The sequence below is a fragment of the Narcine bancroftii genome, chromosome 4 (assembly GCF_036971445.1).
Source record: "Narcine bancroftii isolate sNarBan1 chromosome 4, sNarBan1.hap1, whole genome shotgun sequence".
In the NCBI taxonomy this organism is placed as follows: domain Eukaryota; kingdom Metazoa; phylum Chordata; class Chondrichthyes; order Torpediniformes; family Narcinidae; genus Narcine; species Narcine bancroftii.
The window spans coordinates 195,742,882-195,763,077 of NC_091472.1; the positions used below are offsets into that span (position 1 = coordinate 195,742,882).

Sequence of the window (20,196 nt, forward strand, 5' to 3'; positions counted from 1 at the left end):
AAGCGGGTGGGAACCTCTGACTGCAGCAGTGAGAGATGTAAAATGTCCATGAATACTCAGGCTAGCTGGCATTCATTTCAAGAGGAATAGAATATCAGAGCAGGGATGTGATGTGGGGGCTTTATGAGGCCCTGGAGACCTCACTTAGAAATATTAAGATCTTTGGCCTCCTCTTTAAAAAAGGATGCTAGAGGGCTCAGAGGAGGTTCACAAGGAGGATTCTGGGAATTAAAGGGTGATCATATGAGGAGCGTTTGACGGCTCTTGGCCTGTACACATTGGAATTTAGGAGAATGAGGATCTCATTGAAACATTTCAAATGTTGAAAGTCATGGACTGCATAGATGTAGAAAGGTTGTTTTCCACTGTGGCAAGAGGCAACAACTTCAAGATTGAAGGACGTCCACTGAAACCAGAGATGCGGAGGAATTTCTTTCACCAGAGGGGGTGAATCTGTGGAATTTGATGCCACAGGTTGTTGTGGAGGCCAGGCCATTGGGTGTATTTGAGGCAGAGATTGGTCGGTTCTTAATTAGTCAGGGCATCAAAGGTGATGGGTAGAAGGTCGGGCAGTGGAGCTGAGTGAGGAAATGAATCAGCTCATGATTGAATGACGGGCAGACTCAATGGGCTGAATGGGCTTTGCACTGGAGCATCGGAGGCTAAGGGGAGACCTGATAGAGGTGTAAAGGGAGATGTGTGGCGCAGGATGGCGCAGGATGGTGCATTTACACAGAGTGGTGGGTACCCACACCCTAGTGTCCCCTATCCTCTTGTTCCTGGTGTCGCCTCCCCATCCTCAGTGATCCACACCCAGTTACCCCATCTGGTCCCTGGCTCCCCCTCTAATACTGCAGGATCTTGACCCACCCCCAGATGGAGAACATGGGTGAGCAGGAACTACAGTCGGACCGGATGCTGGAGATGAATGAGCAGAACAGGCCTCGCTTCACTCTGCAGGAGCTGCGCGATGTCCTCCACGAGCGCAACGAGCTGAAGGCCAAGGTCTTCCTGCTGCAGGAGGAGATGGCCTACTACAGGAGGTGGGTGCCTTCCTGCGGAGGGGGGAGGGTCCAATCCAAACCCCCCCCCCCCCCCCCTCACTAACTTTCCATCTATATCTTGTTCTTGCAGTGAGGATCAGGAGGAGAACACCTACACAGACCCACCGCCCTCCACGCAGCCCAAGGCAGCCGCTCAGCCCAAGGCAACTACGCAGCCAGAGTCGGGCATCCGCAGGCTGTGAGTACGGCAGAGGGAGGGGGGTCCACCAGGGAGGGTGAGGGAGATCCTCACTGGAGAGGTAGTGCCTTGCTGGCAGTGGAGTTGGTGAGGGAGCTCCTCACTGGGGGAGGAGCTGGTGAGGGAGCTCCTCGCTGGGGAGGGGCTGGTGAGGGAGCTCCTCACTGGGGGAAGGGGACGGTGAGGGAGCACCTTGGTGGGGGAAGGGAGCACCTCGCTGGGGGGAGGGGGCACCTCGCTGGGGGGAGGGGGCACCTCGCTGGGGGGAGGGGGCACCTCGCTGGGGGGAGGGGGCACCTCGCTGGGGGGAGGGGGCACCTCGCTGGGGGGAGGGGGCACCTCGCTGGGGGGAGGGGGCACCTCGCTGGGGGGAGGGGGCACCTCGCTGGGGGGAGGGGGCACCTCGCTGGGGGGAGGGGGCACCTCGCTGGGGGGGAGGGGGCACCTCGCTGGTGGGGAGGGGGCACCTCGCTGGGGGGAGGGGGCACCTCGCTGGGGGGAGGGGGCACCTCGCTGGGGGGAGGGGGCACCTCGCTGGGGGGAGGGGGCACCTCGCTGGGGGGAGGGGGCAGTTGACGGGGCTCCTTGCTGCGGGAGGTTTCTCTGGCATTGCTCCTTTCAGTGTGGGGAGTGATTGAAACTACCCCCAGGTTTGGCAGTGAGCAGTGGCCCCTGCATCTCTCCACAGAGAATTTAGTGGATGGACTCACTGGTCCAGCAACATGGGTTCATTTAATCCACTACCGATTTAAATTCAGTGAACAAAATGGTTTGGTCCCATCGATGGGATCTCTGTTTCCTACGGAGTGGGGGAGTGGGAGGTCCGGAGTCGGGAGGGAAAACCCAGGCAGCAGGAACAGCAACCCTCGCTCCTCACCAGCTTTCCAGCTGCTTAAAAACCTGACCCCGTGAACTGGCACCACGTTAAACCCTTGGCCAGTGTTTCAACCCTCTGGAGGGTCCCATTTGCTGAACACTGCTCATGAGGATCAGAATAAAACACGATAATCTGCAGACACCGTGGTTGAAGCAAAAACACGATGCTGGAGAAACTCAGCAGGTCAAACAGCTTATTTCATGTAGCAAAGATAAAGGTGCATAACTAACGACTCAGGCTTAAGCCCTTCATCAAGGTCTGAGCAAAATGTAGACAGATGCCTGTACAAAATGCTGGGGGAAAGAGCATGGTCCCATAGGCAGGAGTTAATATGTGGATAAGGGAGGGAGGGCACACCAGCAAACAGGGGGAGGGGGGATGGCTCTGAATGGAGAGGGAAGGGGGTGGAGAGCTGGAGGAAAGGAGACAGAGGGATGGGAAGAGAGGGAGAATGGGGAGTGGTCCAGCAGAAACCGGAAAAGTCAATGTTAATGCCATCCTGTTGGAGAGTGCCCAGACAGAAAGTTTGGTGTTGCTCCTCTAATTTATGGGTTATCTTGGTTTGATGTTGGGGGGAGGGGATGTTGGTGCTACTGGGTGATGGCACACAGTAGATATTGGAGCTACTGGGCGATGGTTCACAGTAGATGTTGGAGCTACTGGGCGATGGTACACAGTAGATATTGGAGCTCCTGGGCGATGGTACACAGTAGATGTTGGAGCTCCTGGGCGATGGTACACAGTAGATGTTGGTGCTACTGGGCGATGGTCATTGAGGCAGCTCCCACTACTCTTGGGCCTTACACAGAGTGGTGGGTACCCACACCCTGGTATCCCCTCTTCTCTTGTTCCTGGTGTTGCCTCTCTGTCCTCAGTCACCCACACCCAGTTGATTTTAGTTTTGAAGCGGGTGGGAACCTCTGACTGCAGCAGTGAGAGATGTAAAATGTCCATGAATACTCAGGCTAGCTGGCATTCGTTTCAAGAGGAATAGAATATCAGAGCAGGGATGTGATGGGGCTTTATGAGGCCCTGGAGACCTCACTTAGAAATATTAAGATCTTTGGCCTCCTTTTTAAAAAAAGGATGCTAGAGGGCTCAGAGGAGGTCCACGAGGAGGATTCTGGGAATTAAAGGGTGATCATATGAGGAGCGTTTGACGGCTCTTGGCCTGTACACATTGGAATTTAGGAGAATGAGGATCTCATTGAAACATTTCAAATGTTGAAAGTCATGGACTGCATAGATGTAGAAAGGTTGTTTCCCAGATGGTGGCAAGACTCCACTGAAACCAGAGATGCGGAGGAATTTCTTTCACCAGAGTGGGTGAATCTGTGGAATTTGATGCCACAGGTTGTTGTGGAGGCCAGGCCATTGGGTGTATTTGAGGCAGAGATTGATGGGTTCTTAATTAGTCAGGGCATCAAAGGTGAGGGGGGAGAAGGTCGGGCAATGGAGCTGAGTGGGGAAATGAATCAGCTCATGATTGAATGATGGGAAGACTCAATGGGCTGAATGGCCTTTACATTGGAGCATTGGAGGCTGAGGGGAGATCTGATAGAGGTGTATAGGTGGACAGTCAGTCTTTTCCAAGGGTGGTGGGGGGAGTTTAAGGGAGATGTGTGGGGCAGGATTATTTACATGAGGCCATGGACAGTCATATCAGCACTGGAGTGGAGTTCAGAATTGAAATAGTTGGCCACTGGGAGATCTCTGTTATTGATGCAGTCGGAGGGAGGGTGCTCAATGAAGTGATCTCCCAGTCTGTGTCCAGTCTCTCCAATGCAGAGGAGACCACATGAAGGCAGTCAGATGGGGGATAGGTGAGGTTGAACTGGACTACATCAGAAATCGGGGCAGGAGTCTGCTATCTGACTTGTCGAGCCTTCTCCATTGTTCACAAGGTCATGGCTGAACTAGTTGCGGACTTAACTCCACCTACTTGCCTTTTCCCCATAACCCTTAATCTCCCTTCTATCTAATAAAGATATCTGTTTTATATATATATTCAATGAAACAGCCTCTACTTGGGCAGAGAAATCCACAGATTCACTACTCTAGGAAAAGCAGTTCCTCCTCTCTATTCTAAATCTACTCGCCTGAACATTGAGCCTCTTTCCCCTCATTCTAGTTCGTGTAGCAGTGGAAGCAACTTTCATGCCTCTCCCTTATCTACCTCTTTAATAATTTCTTCTTTTTCAATCTTTTTATCGGTTTTAACATGTACAAAATATATCAGTCCATCTGGTATTATTAATAAGAGTAAATTAATATCAAGTTGCAAGTATCAAATAACAATGATCAAGGTACATATGAACCCATGTTATTACATGGAAAAGAGAAAAAACAAATATTCCTCAACTAATAATCTAACTCCACCCTATGAGGGCTGCTGGCCAAGTTAAAGGAGTTTACTACTAATAATAATTATAAGGTTGTTTAAAAAAAACAAAGATAATTAATCTACAAGTTTTGAAAGTAATTGAGAAAAGGACCCCAAAGAGAAAGTTAAGATCCATTGCAATAGTAGAACACCTCATTTTTTCTAGAGACAGATGTACCATCACATCCAACAACCACTGAATACGAATGGGAGGGAGAGCATCTTTCCATTTCCACAAAATGGCCCTTCAAGCAATAAGGGAAACAAAAGTCACTACATAGGATTGTGAAAAAGATGATATTAAATCCATTGGCCCCACTCACTCCAAAAATAGCCATGAAAGGGCTAGGAGTTGAGATAATATTAAGAACTAATGATAAGGTGCAAAATATCCATTGCCAGAAATTAGAGAGAAGAGCATAGTCAAAACATTATTATACAATGTACCTTCCTCAGTTATGCTTTATCAACTTTATGAAATATTAGTATAAAAAAGTGTTTCTCGAAGATCCCCTCTTGTTCTACTGAATCCCAATTGATAAGATCTCTCCTCCTGGGCTCACCCCTTCATTTCAACCTGGTGAACGACTACTTTCAGTCCCTGAGATGCATACTTTCAGTACCAGGGGACTTCTCTACCTTCAAACTCTCCAGTTTGCTCAGTACGACCTCTTTCGTGATTGAGACCGTATCGAGTTCCTCCCTCCAAACCTTAACATCCCTCTTTGGCAATGTTAGACATGGCCTTCACCATGAAGATTGACACAAAATAAACGTTCAAAACCGTGGGCATTTCTGTATCACCCAACGTTAATTCCCCCTTCTAATCTTCCGAAGGACCAAAGTTTACTTTCACCACTCTTTTCTGTTATATCTTTTTTTCTTCTTTGGCTTGGCTTCGCGGACGAATATTTATGGAGGGGGTAAAAAGTCCACGTCAGCTGCAGGCTCGTTTGTGGCTGACAAGTCCAATGCGGGACAGGCAGACACGATTGCAGCGGTTGCAAGGGAAAATTGGTTGGTTGGGGTTGGGTGTTGGGTTTTTCCTCCTTTGCCTTTTGTTCGTGAGGTGGGCTCTGCGGTCTTCTTCAAAGGAGGTTGCTGCCCGCCAAACTGTGAGGCGCCAAGATGCACGGTTTGAGGCGTTATCAGCCCACTGGCGGTGGTCAATGTGGCAGGCACCAAGAGATTTCTTTAGGCAGTCCTTGTACCTTTTCTTTGGTGCACCTCTGTCACGGTGGCCAGTGGAGAGCTCGCCATATAACAGGATCTTGGGAAGGCGATGGTCCTCCATTCTGGAGACGTGACCCATCCAGCGCAGCTGGATCTTCAGCAGCGTGGACTCGATGCTGTCGACCTCTGCCATCTCGAGTACTTCGACGTTAGGGGTGTAAGCGCTCCAATGGATGTTGAGGATGGAGCGGAGACAACGCTGGTGGAAGCGTTCTAGGAGCCGTAGGTGGTGCCAGTAGATGACCCATGATTCGGAGCCGAACAGGAGTGTGGGTATGACAACGGCTCTGTATACGCTTATCTTTGTGAGGTTTTTCAGTTGGTTGTTTTTCCAGACTCTTTTATGTAGTCTTCCAAAGGCGCTATTTGCCTTGGCGAGTCTGTTGTCTATCTCATTGTCGATCCTTGCATCTGATGAAATGGTGCAGCCGAGATAGGTAAACTGGTTGACCGTTTTGAGTTTTGTGTGCCCGATGGAGATGTGGGGGTGCTGGTAGTCATGGTGGGGAGCTGGCTGATGGAGAACCTCAGTGTTCTTCAGGCTGACTTCCAGGCCAAACATTTTGGCAGTTTCCACAAAACAGGACGTCAAGCGCTGAAGAGCTGGCTCTGAATGGGCAACTAAAGCGGCATCATCTGCAAAGAGTAGTTCACGGACAAGTTTCTCTTGTGTCTTGGTGTGAGCTTGCAGGCGCCTCAGATTGAAGAGACTGCCATCCGTGCGGTACCGGATGTAAACAGCGTCTTCATTGTTGGGGTCTTTCATGGCTTGGTTCAGCATCATGCTGAAGAAGATTGAAAAGAGGGTTGGTGCGAGAACACAGCCTTGCTTCACGCCATTGTTAATGGAGAAGGGTTCAGAGAGCTCATTGCTGTATCTGACCCGACCTTGTTGGTTTTCGTGCAGTTGGATAATCATGTTGAGGAACTTTGGGGGACATCCGATGCGCTCTAGTATTTGCCAAAGCCCTTTCCTGCTCACGGTGTCGAAGGCTTTGGTGAGGTCAACAAAGGTGATGTAGAGTCCTTTGTTTTGTTCTCTGCACTTTTCTTGGAGCTGTCTGAGGGCAAAGACCATGTCAGTGGTTCCTCTGTTTGCGCGAAAGCCGCACTGTGATTCTGGGAGAATATTCTCGGCGACACTAGGTATTATTCTATTTAGTAGAATCCTAGCGAAGATTTTGCCTGCAATGGAGAGCAACGTGATTCCCCTGTAGTTTGAGCAGTCTGATTTCTCGCCTTTGTTTTTGTACAGGGTGATGATGGTGGCATCACGAAGATCCTGAGGCAGTTTACCTTGGTCCCAACAAAGCTTGAAAAACTCATGCAGTTTGGCATGCAGAGTTTTGCCGCCAGCCTTCCAGACTTCTGGGGGGATTCCATCCATACCTGCTGCTTTGCCACTTTTCAGTTGTTCGATTGCCTTATATGTCTCATCCAGGGTGGGAACCTCATCCAGCTCTAGCCTTAGGGGCTGTTGAGAGAGCTGGAGCAGGGCGGAATCTTGGACTGAGCAGTTGGCACTGAAAAGAGATTGGAAGTGTTCTGACCATCGGTTGAGGATGGAGATCTTGTCGCTGAGGAGGACTTTGCCGTCTGAGCTGCGCAGCGGGCTTTGGACTTGGGGTGAGGGGCCGAACACAGCCTTTAGAGCCTCGTAGAAACCCCTGAAGTCGCCAATGTCCGCGCTGAGCTGTGTTCGTTTGGCGAGGCTAGTCCACCATTCATTTTGGATCTCCCGGAGTTTGCGCTGAAGATGGCTGCATGCGCGACGGAAGGCTTGTTTCTTCTCTGGACAGGACGGCTTTGTAAGGTGAGCCTGGTGGGCAGCTCGCTTCTTTGCCAGCAGCTCCTGGATTTCCTGGCTGTTTTCGTCAAACCAGTCCTTGTTTTTCCTGGAGGAGAAGCCCAGTACCTCTTCAGTGGATTGCAGTATGGTAGTCTTCAACTGATCCCAGAGGGTTTCAGGGGACGGGTCCGTGAGGCAGGTTGCAACGTCGAGCTTTGCTTTGAGGTTTGCCTGGAAGTTTCCTCTCGCTTCGTCTGACTGCAGGTTTCCAACATTGAACCTCTTTCTGGGGGCTTTATTGTTCCTGGGCTTTGGCTTGAAGTGAAGGTTGAGCTTGCAGCGAACCAGCCGGTGGTCAGTGTGGCATTCCGCGCTAGGCATGACCCTGGTGTGGAGCACATCTTGTTTGTCACTTTCTCGCACCAGGATGTAGTCCAGGAGGTGCCAGTGTTTGGATCGGGGATGCATCCAGGTGGTCTTAAGGCTGTCCCTCTGCTGAAAAAGGGTGTTTGTAATGACAAGTCGCTGTTCTGCGCAGAGCTCCAACAGGAGGCGCCCATTGTCGTTGCACTTGCCGACGCCATGCTTGCCCAGGATTCCTGGCCAGGTTTCTGAGTCTTTGCCGACACGAGCGTTGAAGTCGCCCAGGATGACAACCTTGTCGGCTGTAGGGGTACGTTGGATGAGGTTGCGCAGGTTGGTGTAGAACTTGTTCTTTTCTGCTGGTTCCGCCTGGAGGGTTGGAGCATAGACACTGATGAGGGTGATGTGACGCTTGTTTTGAAGTGGGAGTCGCATGGACATGATTCGGTCCGAGAGGCCTGTCGGAAGGTTTTCGAGTTTGGAGGCAATGAAGCTCTTGACCATGAAGCCTACACCAGATAGGCGTCGTTCATCCGAAGGCTTGCCAGACCAGTAGAGTGTGTAGCCCGCGCCGCGTTCTTGGAGGCTGCCTACATCTGCCAGGCGGACTTCACTGAGAGCGGCTATGTCGATGTCAAGTCTGAGGAGTTCATGTGCAATGAGGGCAGACCGACGTTCAGGTCGGTGGCTGTCAGCCTTGTCTAGCATGGTTCTGATGTTCCAGCATGCTAGCTTGAGTTTGTGAGCATCTTTTGAGGGGGAGGACGTGGAGGGGGAGGACGTGGAGGGGGAGGACGTGGAGGGGGAGGACGTGGAGGGGGAGGACGTGGAGGGGGAGGACGTGGAGGGGGAGGACGTGGAGGGGGAGGACGTGGAGGGGGAGGACGTGGAGGGGGAGGACGTGGAGGGGGAGGACGTGGAGGGGGAGGACGTGGAGGGGAGGACGTGGAGGGGGAGGACGTGGAGGGGGAGGACGTGGAGGGGGAGGACGTGGAGGGGGAGGACGTGGACCTGTCCTCGGGCCTGCGCAAAGGAGCTTTTAGGTGGAGTGCAGTGCGCGCAGTACTGGCCCCACCCTTTACACCCATGGTTCGTGTGCCGTGGCCAAGCAAGCTGGGACGTGGCAGCGAGGTCCTTGGGTCGTAGGTTTTATATCGGAGTGGCCTTCTCCTATGCAGGTTTCTTACCCGTGCTGGAGGGGCCTGCCTCCCCTCCTAGTTCGGTCCATACTGCCCGGACCGGGGCCGAGGCCGCCGCAGTTCACCCTGTGCCTGGATTGGGGCCGCCGCCTCCCACTCTCTGCCCGGATCGGGGCCTTCGCCTGCCCCACTCGACCGAGGCCGGGGCCGCCGTCTCCCCCTTGCTCCTGCCCGGATCGGGGCCGCCGCCGTCTACCCTTCGCCCGGACCGGGGCCGGTGCTGCTCTCCCTGTGCCCGGACTGGGGCCGCCGCCTCCCACTCCCTGTCCGGACCGGGGCCTCCGCCTGCCTCACTCGACCGAGGCCGGGGCCGCCGTCTCCCCCTTGCTCCTGCCCGTATCGGGGCCGCCGCCGTCTACCCTTCGCCCGGACCGGGGCCGGGGCCGCTGCTGCTCTCCCTGTGCCTGGACTGGGGCCGCCGCCTCCAACTCTCTGCTCGTATCGGGGCCTCCGCCTGCCTCACACGACCGAGGCCGGGGCCGCCGTCTCCCCCTTGCTCCTGCCCGGATCGGGGCCGCCGCCGTCTACCCTTCGCCCGGACCGGGGCCGCTGCCCGGTTAATAAATTTGTTAAATTTATTAACAAATTAGCGATAATAGAATTACATCAATAAACTTAACAACCCCCGAACATAAGCCTTTATGGCAACTCTACATTAACCACAGATATTTACAAGGTGTATGTGGAAAAAAACCCAGACCATTACAGTCCAAGCTCAAATTGCCCCCCAAAAAAAACTCCCAAAACAAAACCTCAAGTCAGTTACGTCAAGTCCGTCAGTCAAAAAGGAACAGCTCACAGAGTTTGGTCTCCAGGCTTGGGATTCTTAGTTTGGTCGCATATATAACCATATAACAATGTTATATATAACCATATAACAATGTACAGTACGGAAACAGGCCTTATCGGCCCTTCTCGTCCGTAGTGATTTATGTGAAATTTCACTAGTTCCATCTACCCAACTCCCTTGCCCTTATATAATTATTAAAAAATTACTCTTTTGATATTTTGTGCTAGCTCACTTTCATGATTTTTTTAAAAATCGCTTGATTTCTAAAGTTTTCAATTCTTCCTATTTCCCACTACTTTTGGCGACTCCAAACTATATGCATAAGCTTTTAGTTTGATTAAAATTAAGTCCAATCAGAACAGAGTGACTGCCCTTGAATTCAGGTTGAATTCATATGAGGAATATTTGATGTCTCTTGGCCTGTACTCGTTAGAATTTAGGAGAATGAGGGGGATCTCACTGAAACATTTTGAATGTTGAAAGGCGTGGACAAAGGCGATGTAGAAAGATTGTTTCCCACGGTGGGAGAGTCCAGGACAAGAGGGCACAGCTTCAGGACTGAAGAACAGAGGAGGAATTTCTTCAGCCAGAGGGTGGTGAATCTGTGGAATTTGTTGCCACGGGCAGTTGTGGAGGTCAGGTCATTGGGTGTATTTGAGGCATAGATTGATAGGTTCTTGATAAGGCAGGGCACCAAAGGTTAAAGAGGTAGGCCCAGGAAGGATGTTTTCAGGGACAATTATGGAGAGCATAATTGCGAAGTAGAACATCAAGGGGGTGTGATTTCCTGGCTGCATGAAAATCAACATAGGATAAATAAGGTAAAAGAGACCAGGACATCAAAGGTTATGGGGAGAAGGCGGGGCTGAGTGGGAGAATGGATCAGCTCATGATTAAATAGTGGGACAGTCTCGATGGGCTGAATTGCCTATTTCTGTTCCTGTGTCTCAGATTTTTTGTGGGACCCTGCTGTGTACAAATTGGCAGCCTCTGTCAGGGTTCAGTGGGGAGGGCGGAGAGGTGGGAGAAAAGCATAATTCTCGGAAAATGCAATCTTGATCAAAGAGAAGCTGGAGGGGGTCAGGCCAAGGGAAGAAATTGTCACTCGATGTTTCAGGTCGGGAGTCCTTATTGTGGATGAAGTGAGAGGAGGAGATATTAACTATAGCAGGGGTTGTGGGGGAGAAGATAAAAGGATAGAAGGTGGGAAGTGGTTGAGAGTTAAAAGGATAGAAAGTGGGAGAGAAGGAGAGACCACTGGGGTTGGGGGGGGAGAGATAGAGAGAAAAGTGGGAACAGGAGTTGGTAATGAAGAGATGGAAACAGTGGAATGAGGTGGGTTTGGGGTTACCTAAACCAGCCATTCTCAAAGGGGGCCCTACGGCACCCCCGGGGGCCATAGCACATCTAAGTAAAACCCTTGCTTTCATTTCATCCCATGTAACACAAATATTGTTTTTTTATGTAGTAGATTGGAGAGAAATAAGGAAGAAACCAAATGCCTGCTTTACAGGGAAGGGGACTCATAACCTTTGAGGAGAGGATGGGGTGGGGGGGGGGGGGGGTGGTGGTGGCAAAGCTGAAGAAAGGTTGAGAATGGCTGATGTAAAGTTCTATTAAAAAAAATCAATGTTCATGTGGTTGGGTTTAGAATGAGGCCAAGGATAAGGCAGGTCTGTGTAGGAATGGTGAGAGTTCAAGCTAAGAGGACAGACCCATAGGTGCTCAGCAAAGCAGTCACCCAATCTGTGTTTGGTCTCATCGATGTCAAAGCCACATGGAGCACTTCGAATGAGATTGGGGTGATAAGGGAGAGAAGGTGTGGCATTTTCTGGTGTTTCAGAGGGGTCACTGCCCCCAGACTGTAGCTGCTGGATGGGAGCGGGGGGCCCTGCCCCCAGACTGCAGCCACTGCACAGGAGCGGGGGGCCCTGCCCCCAGAATGCAGCCGCTGCACGGGAGCAGGGGGCTCTGCCCCCAGTCTACAGCCCTGCATGGGAGTGGGGTTTCTACCCAGTACCAGACTGCAGGAGCCCCCCTGCTCAGCGCATCTACTCTGCTTTGTTGCGACAAATCTCACAGATCAAGGATTCCTCCATTCTTGACTCTGCCCATGTGTCAGGGTGGACTCCAAATACACACTGGTTCCCTGCTTCTTCCTTTGGTCTCCAGTTTCCTGCTCCTTGGGGATGTGCCTTAGCCTATCTCTTCCAGAGGCCCCTGTAATGCCGCACTGGCCCACCTCCACCCCATACCGTCCCACATCTCCCATCCCACCCTCAACATCCCCCCTCTACAGCAACCACCCATATCAACACCCTCACTCATACCAACCCAACACCATTCTCCCCCTGCATACCACCACCCCCTCATGTTTATCCCCCTCCTCCCCACACTGACCCCATCCCCCAACCTGTCAGTGAAAGTCCAGCTGCAACCCTTAATGGACTGGATCTTCCAGAGAACCAAGCTGCTGCCCTGATATTTTGCCATCAGGACGGGTTGAATGCACCCCCCCCCACCCCCCTTCCCACCCCCAGTCTTGGCCAGTTCACCTTCCCGGGTTTTTAAATGAGTGCACTTTTAACGTCATCTCACACACCTTTTTAAATGTCGCATGGTATTTGGCAGGACTGTCACTTTCCTGGAGGGTTGCATGCATAACTGGGATTCCTGCAGGGCTGCAAGCTTTTGCATGGTTTATTTTAGTGTGACGGTGCATTTCATGCATCCAACTGACAATGACCTCTGTCTTTCCTGACATGTCATGCAGACAAATTAATTGGATGATAAAACTCTGCCTGGTTCTGCTGTCCTGGTCCTTCTGTCCTTTTCCCCAGACCTGCTTTTCATCATTTTACTCAAGCTTCAGGAGGTTCCTTAGCATTGCAAATCATTCTGTTCTCTCTCCTGGGAATGGTTCTCTCTCCCTTCACTGTGTCAGTCAGCTGCACAGATGCAGGATACAGCTGGACTCTAACTCCATCTGTTGTCACATCTTTTCTCTGCTGTACAGGAATGAGCATCTGTTTGCCGCTGTTCATTGTGTGTCTGTTGCTCTCTGTGCAGGATGTTTACAGCCATAATGCCAATGGTAGCAGCTGGATTGATTCCAGATGACCCCACATTACAGCCAATCCGAAGACTTGTTTCCCTTGTACGATCATTTTATTATCTTCTCCCCCCTCCCTCTTTTTTAAGCTTTTGCATGAAACTATGTCTACTGATCTCATTATGATTGATTGGTGAAGGGTTAATAAATCAGCCAATCAGAATAATGCATGAGTTTGCTTCACCAGCCACTTTTGTTGTGTTTTACAGTTTGACCTCTCTTGCCTTTTAACCTTTGACCTGTGCTTTTTTGTGTGTTTAACCCTAATCTCTACTTTTTTGTAATGCTTGATTTATTCAAATTGTCAGATTTAAGAAGTTAAATATGCTTTGTCAGAGTCGCTCCCTTGATGGTACATTAGGGCTAGGGTTAAGGTCGATATTAATGGCAGATTCTGGACAAGTTTTATCACCAATTTCCCCAGCCTTTGTGACCGAGTGTGTTCATTCAGGAGTTGGAATGGAAAATGCAGTCAATTCCAGTTGCCTCACTTCCCCTTCCCTCCATTGCTGCTTCTGCCCGAGTGTGGCAGTGGTCCCAAGGAGCTCCCTCCTTCCCACCAGTGCCCATCACTATTGTAAAGGGAAGGTGGAGCAGTGAGCACGCTCTGATTTCCGTGGAATCATACTGTGTAGATGAAACCTGTTCAGCTCGTGCCAGCTCTCTCTCCAGTTCTGTGGCCAGTTTGCTGACCTCCGCCCTCATCCTGAATCATATTGCTGATGGTGATTCTTAGTACTCTAAGCCCTGATGAGGTCCTCATCAGATAGGAACATAGGAAGTAGGAACAGGAGTAGGCCAAAAATGGCCCATCGAGCCTGCTCCGCCATTCAATACGATCATGGCTGATCTAATTTATGAGTGTTGAGTTATGACAGCTCCTCAAAATTTATTTCAGATCCTTTATTCCAAAACCACTACTTCAGATTTCTCAAAATGGCTGTTAATGCGTTCATGTTATTAGCCTTCCGTAATGTTTAGAAATCATGGTGATTTTCATTCTGCAAGCAGATCATTTCAGGAAGAGTGGACCGACAATGTGAGGAGATTGATATTGCATTTAGGAGACGAAGATTTGCTCCTCGAATGGAGACACGAGAGGTTGCAGATGTTGGAATCTGGAGGAAATTCCAGCAACTTGATTTTTATTTCTTTAATGTTGGCTAACCCCTTTATTTGCAAGTCAGACTTTAAAATGTTTATAATTAATGGTGGATTGTGAAATAAGGGAACAAGTTTGATTAGTTTATGCACCTGGACAGTGTCTGCAAACATTCACCAAGTCCTATGGGGTTTTCTAAGAGAGATCTGTCAAAGAGCTGGCACAGAAATCTGGGCTGAATGACTTTGCCCAGTAGCAATGATTCTGATTGAAAACAGGTGGTTTTCTGTTGGGCTACGTGGGTGAGAGGGTTGGGGACAGTTTTTTCGTGCTTCTATGAACACGGTAGCACTGATCACAAATTTGCCATCTCCCTCCTCACAGCTATGTTTCTGAGCTCGCAAGTTCATTTGATGGTGTTTGTGATACTGGGTAGCAGTGAACCCTGCTCTAATGTAAACCTGTCGATTTGTGTCTTCCCCAGGTTTAATTTATTTTCACGGGACAAGCGGACAGAAAGTCACCTTCGAACACAGGGATCCGCTGGAACGTGGGGAATTTCCGAACAAGAAGGGATTGTCACAGAACAGGCCCTTGAGGCACTACAACACCTATAAATTCTGCCCCAGACTCATCAGGTGGTTTTATAAATCCAAACAACACTGAGAAGAATTGAATATTGACTTCATTGACAAATCTAACCAATTCCAAGCTACTGAGTTGTTGGTAAATTGTCAGTTGGTGCTGGAAAACTGTTGAAATCTAATCACTAACCTTTTTAGTGCAAGGTTAATTAATGTGGTGACCTCATGGGATTGGAACAGTGTTCTACCAAACCAAAAGGCTTGTCTCTGAATGATGCAGCTTCTGCTGCTTTATAGCCATGCGCTTTGTCAAGAGTTTTCGCATCTCACGGACAGGTTTTGAAATCCATGGCATCAAACTTCAGGAATACATCCAGAGTTCTCAGGTGATTTGGGGAACTGTTTTAGTTTGAATTGTCTTTGGCTTCCAGCAGGCATTTCTCTTTTGGTTGTTTGAATTAACATGAAGTATCTGAAGGAGTCCGTCCTCACCACCCCCACCCCCACCCCCCCCAATCCCTGGGTGCAGCGTATCCACAGGCCAGGTCGCTCATTCTACATCTGCCAGTCTCCCATGTATGGGCTGACCAACGGACGAGATGTCAGAGTTCAGCAGCTCGAACATTGGTTGAAGAGTTGGATCAGGAGCTGTACTCTTTAGCAAGCTCATCCCCAAGGACTTGGTTTAATGAAGCAGGTTAAAGCAGTGGTTAGATCTGTCCCCTGCCAGGGTGCAGGTAAAATAGTTCAAAGGAATGAGTTCATTTAAACTCATTTTCTCATTTTCCGCAGTTTATCACTTGATTCCTCGAAGTTCCTGACCTTTAGAAAACCTCTATCTTGAATAATGAAATGCTTTGTGCTGTAATTGTTTAACTGTCTACCCCCTCCACCGGACAGTGTCTTACAATGGGACACCTATAATTTGTGTGTTCATACAGAGAACAAATGCAGCAGAGCTGTTACAGAATGGAAATCAGGTCACTATGATGAACTGGATTTGTGTCTATCCTGAGCTTGTGAAGGAAGTGTTATCAGTTCAAAGTCCAAGATGGGTAAATTAAGTCACTATAAGCACAGTCTCCCGAACTATTGGGTGCCTTGGTCATGAGCAGACTCTCACTCATCTTCTGTGGAGTTATCAGGTAGCCTTTGGCCTGATTCTATGAGTCAGGTTAGCACAAGCTGAACCAGATTGCTGTCTTTAGAAGCTTTTCAAAGTCTCAAGTGTTTTTCTGTATTCACAGATGCTGCCTGACCTGGCGAGCAGTTCAATTTCTGTTTTTATTTCAGATTTCCAGAATGTCATTTTTTTTTTGCCTTTCAATTAATGCAATGACTGTAGTCAAACCACTCAGATGTTCAAAGGACAGAAGTCCTCTGAACAAGCACTTTCTGTCTCAGTGGTGAATGCAAACTTGGTCTGGATGCAAGAGGTTGGAAACATTCTGGTGCTTGTGTTGAGTTTCAGCTTGTATATTCACTAACACACTCTTTCATGAGTCCTAGATTCTAACAACGTGCCTTTGCTGTCTCTCTTACACCTTGTTTGCCAAAGTAATTGTGAAGTATTAACTAACAGCAGCTGAATAAAATACAGTGCAACACCTCCATTTAAAGGCCATGAGTAGTTTTTCCATCCATTAAAAATCTTCCATCTTTGAACATTTGTTTTATTGCTAACTTCTGACCAACTTTGGAGTCAAAACTGGACTTGTGGTTCTTCACTCTTCCTTCTGTTTAGACCTGAGTCATGTTCACCTTGGTTTGTATTTTTTCAATGACTGGTGTCCACATTCTATCACTGTTTGCCCACCGCTTGTAGAATCGCCCTGGATCCATCACTCATTGATCAGTAGAATGAGAACTGGACAGAAGCTAGTGAGTGAACATTTTCCCTCCTTGTTCACCTATTCTCCTCAGTTTCCAATCCCACCATTAGACATATCTTCTCCCTTCTCCATTTTCTGAAGGGGGTGCTTGTTCTACAACTCCCTCATCCACTCATCCTTTCCCACTAAATGCCCATTGATACTTAAATCTGTGATTGCAACAAGTCTTACACCTCCCCCTCCTCTCTCTCTCTCACACCAATATTCAGGGCCCCAAACAGTTCTTCCAAGTGAAGCAGCACTTCACCTGCAAATCTGTAGGGGTTATTTACTGCATTCGGAGCTCCTGATGTGGCCTCCTCCACATCGGGGAGACTGGACACGGGACTTGGAGGTCATTTGTTGAGCACTTTTGCTCTACCTGCTGCAACACCAAGGACCTCCCATTCGTCAATTACTTTAGTTCCATAGCCATTTCCACATTGACATGTGGAATGACCGGTAGATAAGTTCCCTGGAAGGCATCATAGGATTCTGAAAGAAATGGTGGAGGTTAGGGTAGAGGTGTTTGTGATAATTTACTAGCATTCTTTGTTCTCTGGGTAGGTCCAAGAGGACCTAAACAAAAGGCAGGTAACTATCAGCCAATTTGCTTAACTTTTGCAGTTGGGAAATTGCTTGAATGGGGATCATTAAGGAAAAAATAGTGAGACAGAGTTAGAAGTAGCGTGGTTTTAGGAAGAGCAGGTCATGTTTGACAAATGTACTGGAGTATTTTGAGGATATAACAAGCACTGTGGATTCAGGGGAACAGTTGGATGTTGCATACTTGGATTTACAGAAGGGGGTTTGACAGGTGCCATATAAAAAGACTTATTCCTAACGGTACATGGGACAGGAGTTGATGTATTAACATGGATGGAGGATTAGTTAACCCAGAGCAGGCAGAAAGTTGGGATAAATGTGAGCCTGGATTTGTTCAGGTACATAAGTGATTTTTAAGAGGGCACCAAATGTAGCATATTTAAGTTTGCTGATGACACTTGTAGAGTGGAAAAGCAAGTTGTGCACAAGACACGCAGAGTCTGCAGGGACATATAGCTAGGTTAAGTGAATGCACAAGAGCCTGGCTTATAGAGTTCAATGTTGGCCAATGTGAGGTCATCCACTTTGGGAAGAAAACTTGATTGTCATTTAAATGGTGAAAGATTACAGCATGTTATAAATTGCAGAGGAACTTGGGAATGCTTGTGCATTAATAGCAGAAGTTGGGTTTGCAGGTGCAACAGATAACTGCTGGAGGAATTGAATTTAAGAGCAAGGAAGTTATGATGCAACTGTTCATTGTACTGATTCCAGTCAAGAGGGTTTATGAGGAGAGATCGAGTCATCTGAGCCTATACTTGCTGGAATTTAGAATAGGAATGGATCTGAAAGAAACACAAAATTATGAAAGTGATAGATCAGAAAGAGGTAGGAAAGTTGTTTCCATGTCGGTAGATAAATTATTGTAAAGGATTCATGGAAATGTGGCCTGGATTGGAGGGCTTGATTTATGAGGAGAGATTGGATAGGCTGGAGCAGGTAGATATGTTTTCTCTGGAGCAAAGGGGCCTAAGAGGTGACCTATTAGAGATGTATAAAATTATGAGTAGCATAGATTTGGTAGACATCCAATTTGTTTCCCATGGGAGGGGTGTCTGTAACTAAAAGGCATTGTTTAAATTGAGAGAGATGAAGTTTGAAGGGGATCTGAGGGGTACATTTTTTTTCTTGTGGAGTATTTAATATCTGGAATGAGCTCCCAGAGGGGGTGGAGAATGCAGGAAGAATATTTAAGAGAACATTTAAAAAAAATGATTATTAGAGAGGGAGAGGGTGGCACAATTGGCATAGCAGTGTAATGCCTTTGCAGCACAGCAATTGGGATCAAGGTTCAAATCCTGCGCTGTCTGTAAGGAGTTTGTACGTTCTCCCCGTGTCTGCATGGGTTTTCCCTGGGTGCTCTGGTTTCCTCCCACCGTTTGAAACATAGAGGTAATTGTTGGTCAATTTGGTGTAAAAAAAAATTGGATGGCTTAGATTTGTGGGCTGAAATGGCCTGTTACCATGCTGTAGGTTTAAGTAAAAGTGGGATTAGCATGGATGGGCATATGATAGGTCAGAATTAGTAAGCCATACATAAAAAAATAGAGGTCATTTAGCCCATCAAACCCATGCTGGTCTTTGAAAGAGCTTGATTCGTCCTGTTCACTGATCTATCTCTGGATCCATTTGCAATTCTTACAACTATTAATTTCACTTTGAAAATCCTATTGCACGTGATGAGATCCAAAATTACAAAGACCATTTACCCTTAAACTCACCTGCCCTCTGGCTTTTTGAAAATTGTTTTCCATCTCTTCTCCAATTTATGAATTTTGTTTCATGTCTCACTTGTCTGTGAAGTCAGAAGCTTTCTTCGACATTCTGGTCTTCAGATGTAGAGTTCCTTCCCTTCCACGTGGGCTACAAGGTGAAGCTTCTCTCTCCCTTGACCTGACATCTCTCTGCCAATGGGATTCGGAGCTGGCCATTTGAGCAGTGGTCATGGCTGATTATGTGAAAATCCCCCATAGGTGGTTTATTTTAGCTACTGGGCATTTGTTATGCTTTGATAATGGCTGGGATTCCACACACTAGGTCCATTTGGTTAATGGCATCTGACTTCTGAAAGCAACTAAACCCTGGACCTGACACGTTTATCATAAACCTGCAGAACCCAAATTACTGATGATTCTCCTTTGCAAGAACTAAGTGGCATTCTGCAGGGACACAAGGAGTTTGAAGTTGCAGCCATTCATTGTGATAGCGAGCAGGTCCTAAGTGGAAGATGAATAGACATTAACTTAAAACATTGTTTCTGTTTCTTCTTTCACAGATACAGCCCAACTTTGCTGGCTGATTTTTTGCATTCTCTCCATTTCTGATGCCAGCAAAATTATGCTTATATTATTCAGTTAGGAATCAAGCTATGGTACTACTACACACCAACTCTACTACTGGAACAAAACCCTCCTAGACTCCAACTGTCATCATTTCCACCTATTCATATCACCAGCAAACTTGGAAACCTTTATTTTGTTCCTTCCACCAGGTCATGAACATAAATAGTAAACAGTTGAGGCCAAGAACCAATCCAGGGCCCTCCACTAATTACACCCCTCTCCAGACTGAGAAGGAAATATAAATACACTATATCTTTAGGTTTCCTTCTTTCCACTCTTCCTCTTCCAACTTGTTTGTTTATTGTTCATGACAAGAGATTCTGATTCTTCCAAGAATTCAAGAAAATTGTCAAGTATGAATTGCCAGGTGAACCAAAGGTCTGCAGATGCTGTGATTGTAGTAAAATCACACAGAAGTGCTGGAGAAACTCAGCCAGTCTCACGGTATCCATCAGAGGAAAAGATATATTACAGATGTTTTGGGACTGAGGTTTTCTTCAAGGTGTAAGCAAAAAAGCAGGAAGGCATGTGGAGAAAGATTGGAGAGAGGAGGGGGAAGAGAATAGGAGGGGGAAGAGAATAGGCGGGGGAAGAGTCCAACCTAACACAGAAAGGTGAATTTTTTTTGGTTCTGGGAAAGAGGAAGACAAACAGACGGGTGGGGGTTTAATCAAAACTGGAGGTTGATGTAAATGCATTCTGA

At 48.2% G+C, this 20,196-nt stretch overlaps 1 protein-coding gene across 2 annotated transcripts in view; it reads left to right on the forward strand.

Moving 5' to 3' along the window:
- Positions 1-16,287, forward strand: part of rilpl1 (Rab interacting lysosomal protein-like 1) — a 62,952-nt gene extending 46,665 nt beyond the window's left edge. The window contains exons 5-8 of one of the 2 annotated variants that reach the window (XM_069933508.1): positions 877-1,043; positions 1,135-1,242; positions 12,946-13,033; positions 14,575-14,662. In XM_069933508.1, coding sequence (XP_069789609.1) covers positions 877-1,043; positions 1,135-1,242; positions 12,946-13,033; positions 14,575-14,580 — 369 coding nt within the window. In that variant the 3' untranslated portion in view covers positions 14,581-14,662. Of the gene's footprint in view, positions 1-876; positions 1,044-1,134; positions 1,243-12,945; positions 13,034-14,574 lie in introns of both variants that reach the window. The other variant, XM_069933507.1, reaches the window with a different exon arrangement.
- Positions 16,288-20,196: the final 3,909 nt, after the last annotated feature.